The sequence below is a fragment of the Punica granatum genome, chromosome 5 (genome assembly GCF_007655135.1).
Source record: "Punica granatum isolate Tunisia-2019 chromosome 5, ASM765513v2, whole genome shotgun sequence".
NCBI classification, from domain to species: domain Eukaryota; kingdom Viridiplantae; phylum Streptophyta; class Magnoliopsida; order Myrtales; family Lythraceae; genus Punica; species Punica granatum.
This window is the reverse complement of record NC_045131.1, coordinates 22,008,709-22,015,990: the sequence shown is the minus strand read 5'-3', so window position 1 is coordinate 22,015,990 and position 7,282 is coordinate 22,008,709. Positions and strand designations below refer to the sequence as shown.

At 44.2% G+C, this 7,282-nt stretch overlaps 1 protein-coding gene and 1 long non-coding RNA gene across 2 annotated transcripts; one reads left to right on the top strand and one right to left on the bottom strand.

The window, feature by feature from the left end:
• The first annotated feature begins 229 nt into the window (after positions 1-229).
• LOC116208803 lies at positions 230-2,856 on the top strand. Its single transcript, XR_004157124.1, has 2 exons — positions 230-1,029; positions 1,150-2,856. It is a non-coding gene; the product is annotated as an uncharacterized LOC116208803 (long non-coding RNA).
• On the bottom strand, positions 2,840-5,357 carry LOC116208802 (probable serine/threonine-protein kinase PBL19). Its single transcript, XM_031542364.1, has 4 exons — positions 4,717-5,357; positions 4,172-4,432; positions 3,679-3,801; positions 2,840-3,554 (listed from the first exon to the last, which is right to left on the bottom strand). The coding sequence occupies exons 1-4, from the start codon at positions 5,068-5,070 to the stop codon at positions 3,003-3,005; spliced, it is 1,290 nt and encodes a 429-aa protein (XP_031398224.1). The 5' UTR covers positions 5,071-5,357; the 3' UTR covers positions 2,840-3,002.
• Positions 5,358-7,282: the final 1,925 nt, after the last annotated feature.

Genomic DNA, 7,282 nt, shown 5'->3' with positions numbered 1-7,282 from the left:
TTGCCAATCGACAATGGCAGGCCTCATTACTTGTCGGCAGCATTTCTTGCTGCCTTCGCGGTGAACCGCTGAGCCATCTCGAAATCTTTCATGAGGGGCGAGCTACCTGTGGAAGCCATGGCTCCTACCACGGAAGGCGAGAGCATATTCCCATTAACGCCGACACATTCATACACGTGTATATAATGTATTTGTTGTATTGAAGTTTAACTAGAGAATGGGGGACATAGCTTATGAGGAATTGAAACTTCGGTGCTTCTTGACGTCAGAGTTATTGTCATCGAGACAGCCTCATGACCCTGTCACGTCCGGTTATGCTGACGCTGTAAATCATTAATAGAGCTTTCAGCCTTTTGGCTGCTGGGTCGCTTGCTTGTCTCTTAGCGAGGCGCCCGTAAAGCTCAGCCAAAGAAGTTGAAGAGAATTCCTCACAGGTCATCATAGTTTAAAGTTTAAACGGAGATTAGCTTGGTGGGAAGCGAGACGAGTCCAATATATTAAATACATGTGTGGCCTGCATTTGGGCATCGACCCATTCCTTGGTGACCCGGTTTGCCATCAACTCTGAAGGTGCCATCTTCCATTTGTGCCTCCATTTTGTCTTATATCAGATATGCATTTACTCTGTTTTGTTTTAGCCCCACAGCTCGGCGACTGGCTGCACTCGAGCTTCGCATCTCACTACCTAGGATAGCACGCCTCGTTCCTCGTTGCTTGCCACTGCAGGTTGATCGAGCTCGCGAACTTGGAGTCTCGTTGCTTGCTGGAACATCATGCCGTAACGACAGCCGCCCTCGAGCTTTGCATCTCGCTGGCTAGCGACCTCGAGCCTCGCTCCTCACTGCTTGCTGCTGCCGGGTGTCCGAGCTTGCGAACTTGGGGTCTCGTTGCTAGCTGGGACATCCTGCTGCGACGACATCCGCCCTCGAGATTTGCATCTTGCTGCCTAGCGACCTTGATCCTCGCCCATCACTTCATGCTGCCTCCGAGTGACCTCGATCTCGCGATTTCGAGGTTTGTTGAGTTCAGGTGAGCTGGGACCCCGTTGCTTCCCCTTGGTGACCTCATATTCTCGCGGACATGAGCATGCCTCTGTGTTTTTCATTCAGCTACTTGTTTGCCCTTTGACCTGTCTTCCTCGTTTTTTAGTCACTCGCTGCCCCAAGGAGCCTCTCTACTATTCGAAATCCTGATACTGCTGTGAGTGGCTTTTCTCTCGCCAGGACAAACGGCGACATGCTCGATGTCATTATTGCTCGACCGCTCTCACCACGAGCGTCTTCGCCTGAGGAGCAGCGAGGACCACATGCTTCTATTACTCGGGACGGCTAGTCTTGCCACAGTACAACCCACATTTTATTTTCAGTTCTATCGCATCTCGCTGGTCGTGCCATCGTGCTTTGCATTTTGCCTGTCCACGCTTCCCGTTCACATACCTCACGACGATGGGATTAACTTCTCGGGATGTCTCACACGAACAAAATCTACCTCAGCGAGCTGAGCTCACTTCTCTTGCAGCACAATAACAGGGCATGGCAGATCTTATTGCTTGCAGCCTCTTGGGACTTGCTGTTTACTGGTGGACAGGTTCTCGCGGTTAGGCGACCTCGGCTCTGGCTAACTATTCAACTCTCGTTGCCTGCCACCGTAATATTCTCATGCTAGCTATGTGAAAGCGTCGGGTACCGACTGTTTCACCAAGCAGGAGTCGTATTAATTATTTCAGCACAAACACAAATACTTGAAAGAGGCTATGAACCAGGGGCTGTCCATCATTCCCGTGGAAGTTGCAGTTGAGATTATAAATCCAATTGATTAGAATGGAAGAACTTTGCTCTCATAGGAGTGAGATAACGCATTGTCGGAAAGGTGATTTCTTCCGAGGATAAACTGGGATGTTGTCCCTGGTTATTTCATTCTCGCGCCATAGCAGATATGACGAAGCCTTCGATGACAATCGGAACAATGGCCTTTTTATTTTTGTGTCAACTGCAGCTTGAGGCATAGACCGAGGAAAAGAGAGAGAGTTGTCGGTGGGGAAAGGGACTGCAGCTGTTCTGTGAACGGAGAAGGAGACCGCAATGGCTGCTATAGCTCGGTGAGGAGGGACTCACATCGAAAAAGCTTAGCTCGACCGTGTGTTGTCGGTTGGGAAGAGGAGCTCGACGACGAGCGGCCGGAGGTTACGGGCTCAGCTGTTGAGCTTGGAGGGAGGAGAACTCGTACGGACGAGGAGATGAGAGGGAGATCGAAGTTAAGATTTCGATGATGTGTGCCAGTATAGCTCGAATGGCAGGAGGTCCCCCTTCCCCTCCTCTTGATTTCTCTAGTGTTTCTTCTTGCCTGTGGTTCTTCTCTTGAAGATGCGGGGGCCGCTAGTGTTATTGGCACCATAGATCAAGGGAGACTAAGAGACGCAGCTGATGGGGCTATGGTGTCATCGGAGAATGGACGACCAGTAAGGGTGGAGCTCTACTAGTGGATGCATGTTTTAAGGGGGTCGGATCTGATAAATTCCAGAAGCGACAAAGCACAGCCTTTTGTGCCTGTTCCCACATAAGGCGCCAAATGTTAGGGTGTAGAACCGATGTCTTTGAGATTCGATCCATGCTCCAAATACATGCAAAAGGGGAGAATCGGGAGTGTTTCCCGATTTCCTTTTCCGATGATCAAGTTAGCCTTTTCCGATGATCAAGTTAGCCGTTTGGGATAGTACGTGTGTTCTTGAATTAGTGAGATGAAAGTATATATATGTGTGTGTGGTGAAAAAATGATAACCCTAGGACCTCCATGAGTTGAACTCTCGAGATCCCATAACTTTATTTTCGGGGCTTTATTCTAGGTTCTCAACAAAAACAATCCTCCATTATATTTCATTTTAGTTCTACAAGCTATACGTTTTGCTGTGGCAAACTGCTGAGCCGTTCATTAACTAAAGTCCATTCTCAACAAACCTCAACATACAATTTCCCTCACCTCTGCTCAGCTAGAAACAGAGTAATTCATTGAACTTTTGCCCTCTGCATCATCAAAAACCTCCTCCGACCCGAACCCTCGACTTGTTCTCCCAGTTTGGCTAGATGGGCCATTCGCCTTTTCCAAGATTCCGAGGCCCCACCTTGACTGGCCTCATTCTCCGGAGCAGTGGGACAGTTCTCTGGTGAATCGAAGCTCTTTTCAATAGGGCTACGGTCCCCCGAGGAGGTTTGTGCTACCTCCATCAGACTCTGCACGACTTGACTCATCTTGGGCCGCTCTTTTGCATTTTTCTGCAAACAGCTGTCTGCTAGCTTCGCAATCTTACTAGCTGCTCCGGCCGAGTACTGGTTCTCGAGTCGTGGATCCATTATCATTATAAACTTCTTGCTGTCCGCAGGGTAATGTTTAACCCAGTCCAGGAGCTTCTGCTCCGATCTTGGGCGGTTCCTCTCCACGGATCTCCTACCCGTCAGAACCTCATATATAACTACTCCGAAGCTCCACACATCGCTCCTCGTTGTTAAATGTCCTGTTTCAATGTAATCAGGAGCAGCATATCCGTGCGTCCCAACCACCTGTTTGAAGTAAAAATGCAAACCTTAACATAGCTGCACGATCGATGAAAAGTAATTTCTCCAGCTAGAAGTTTCAACCAGATTTCCTGTAGTTTCACCCTGAGTGCATGTCTTTATGACTTACAGCAGTTGAAACATGAGTCCGATCCGCAGTCGGGCCCTCCCTGGCCAGTCCAAAGTCTGACAGCTTCGCTTTGAATTCTTCGTCTAGCAACACGTTTGACGATTTGAAATCTCGGTGTATGACCTTTCACATACCATACACAATCCATAAGATATCCAAAGGGCTTGAGAAGAATAAAAATCTGTTACTGTGTGATCTTCTAAGCAGCAGTGTATATATATATATATATATCTGCAGTGTAATTCATGTAAATTAACTTCCAAGAATTTTATTAGGCATTGTTGATGAACTTCGTAATCATCCGAAGGATTCTCATGGGAGTGAGAACCCAAGGAGTTAATTTTGCAGACAAAGGGCAGCTCCAGCATCTAACTCTATCGTAATAGAAAACAAGCCAACTACTTGAGTAATGCGTAGGGGTCATTAACACGACAAGCTAGTAATGGAAAATGCGATACATACATCTCCAGAAACTGTTTCGAACAATGTGTACCTGGACTTCCAATCCTTCGTGCAGGTATGCCAACCCTTGAGCGGCTCCGAGTAATATTTGCAGCCTAACTTCCCAAGAGAGAGGCCGGTATGTCTTATTGAAGAGATGATCTTCTAAGCTTTTGTTAGGCATAAATTCGTATGCGAGAAGCCGCTGGATCCCTCTCTCACCATCATCAGCACAGTAGCCTATGAGCTTGACGAGATTTGGGTGATCCACAACACCGAGGAACTGAACTTCCGCAACCCATTGTTTATGACCCTAAATCAGACAGACAGAAACAGAGATCAGAAAAACTGTTCCAGAAAACTGCAATAGCCGACCATGGCTAGTGGGAAACACGAAGAACACTTGAAAGCAAGTCCTAGAACCAACTCAGGAAAGAGGTCTGGAAAATAATTTACTGGAAGCAAATCCCAAACGACCTTAAGCTCATGATAAATTCGTTCTTCGAAACGTCTTCCAGTTCTGGTTTGCAGGAGAAGCTTATTAATAAATTTACAGGAAATGGAAGACCCAAAAAGCCCAACGATTCCATTGTATACCTGCACGCCATCCTGGTTGAGTTTCTTAATGGCGACGAGGACCGGCTCGCCTCTTCCATCTTCAGGCTTGATCCTCCCTTTGTAAACACTCCCAAACCCACCCTCACCGATCTTAAGAAGCCGACTGAAATCATTTGTTGCCTGCCTTAGCTCCGAGAACCTGAACACCCGCAAGTTGTGAGCCTTCTCTTCGTAGAGCTCCGGTATGCCCCTCGGAGAAGTGGCAGAACACGAAGATTTGATCAGCCGGTCGGCCGCCCCCGAAGTATCCGATGTCCCAGAGGTTTTCAGCTCCGGGGCCGACCGTCGCTGCCTCGACCTTGATCTGTCCTTGAAGTAGCAGAAGCACTTCATCGGCTGGAGAAACCTGATGATGTCTCTTTACTTGCCCTGTTTTACTTTTCCTCTTGTCAACTCTTTCGAGCTCTATGGCCTACACGGGTTTTCGCTAAAACGGCAAAGAAAGCACGAAAACGACCGGTGTCTATGGTATGGATACCTCCGAGTTGGTTTGGTGAATTCAATTCAATTCAACTCTCAAAATATTTAAAAAAAGAAAAAAAAAAAAAAAACCTTAACAAGGAAGAAGGAAGAGAGATTCGGAAGCTGACGGGAGTTGAAAAGTTGGCCATGATAACTTCGTCAGAAGGGAAGAAGGCGCTTTCAAACTGGGCTCCATCTCTCTATCTCCCTATATTATCTCTCTCTCTCTCTCTCTCTCTCTCTCGCTCAGAGTGATATATACATGCATCGGAGGGAAGAATTGGACCCGACTTGCAATCACCTACCTAATTAATATGACCGACATATCCAAAGTCAACAATTTTCCCCAAAAAACAGAAACAAAGAAAAATTACGTGGAGAGGCCAAGTATAATGTTTGGGTACCACTTTCTCTTTATTTATTATGATTTTTATTTTTATTTTTTTTTTATTTTTAGGGTTCCAAACTTCGCCCTTAATGTCCATCATCTACGTGAACATCTTGTAAGCCTACATGACATGGGTATAACTTCATCCATGCACACCCCCCCAAGTTCATTCCTGACACAGCGCGGATCATGATTTTTCGCGCATAAATCTCAATTTAGACTCTAAGGAAATAGAATACATCTAAACTCAGCAAATAACACCAAAAAGGACCATGATAAAAAGAAAAATCTCTCAACTTTATCAAGAAGTATTATTATTCTTGAGATAAAGAGTTATAGCCTTCTGGTTACAATGAGATGGACTACATATATATAGGCTTAAGACAACTAAGATGACACTAAAATAGAAAATTAGAATTTAGACTCTTACTAAGTAACTTTCTGAAACAAAAAATGTAATTGTTCCAAAATAGGAAACTTAAAACTCTTAACACGAGCTAAAATAGGAAGTAATAACTAATTTCTAATATCTCTCTATATAAATAGAATATACTACCCAATTATGATTATAATATTTAGGGGTATTTACCTAAAATGACGTTTGCCCGTTTTGTCAAATCTATCATATGTTTTTTTTGTCAAATCTATCCCATGGTTTACTTTTTGCATCAAATCTATCCCGGCGTTATCTTTTCCGTCGACATTTAACTACCGTGCTGACGTGGCGTCTACGTGGCAAGTGTGGCCCACTATCTCTCCACGTGCCACGTCAGCAAGGCCGTTAAATGTCGACGGAAAAGATAACGCCGGGATAGATTTGATGTAAAAAGTAAACCATGGGATAGATTTGACAAAAAAAAGCATAGGATAGATTTGATAAAACGGACAAATCATGGGCCATTTTAGGTAAAAATCCCAAATATTTATAATCTATGAATTAAAACATCTTATCTTCCGTTTTCACATCACGAGAATATTTCTTTATGTTGTTTTGTACTTGGGCTTGTTGATAAGGATTTGAGCTGAAAATCCTCCTCGTCAATCCTTAAAGATAGGGGAGGGACCGGAGGGTGGAAAAGAATGGGAAATTATAACTTTGGGAAGTGAAGGAATTTTGTACGAAATATTATTACTCTTATGCAAAAACAATGTTTTGCGTTGGCTTTCGTGCTAGTATGAAACGTTATTCTTTAAGCGCGAAAACTTTATGCATGTGTACGAAATATGTGCAAAAACTTTCACTTTTGTACGGAACATTATTTTCCAAGTGCAGAAAATTGTGCACTCGACCTAGCTGAACCTCCAGTAATTGCACCCTAGAATTTCCGGGCTTGTTTGGTTTGTGGAAATAATTTTAGAATCATGATTTTGATTTTAACTCTACCCACTACACAACAAAAACACACGTTTTTCAAGTCAAATTTATAATATAATCGCATTTGTCCTTTTCCACAATCAAAATCAAAATCAAAATCAAAGTTACTTTAACTCTGAAACCAAACGTCTCCTCCATGTTCGGGTGTATGTTAGTAGGTAGTACGGAAGAAAATGAAAATAAAAAAATGTAAATTAAATTACTATATTATTATTTCGTAGACTTATTAACAAAGAAAACAAAAAGGTTGGTGCAGTGGCTTTCGATTTAGAAATCAAGAGACTCCGTGTCCCTTTGTTTCCTTTCCCCATCTAGCCTAT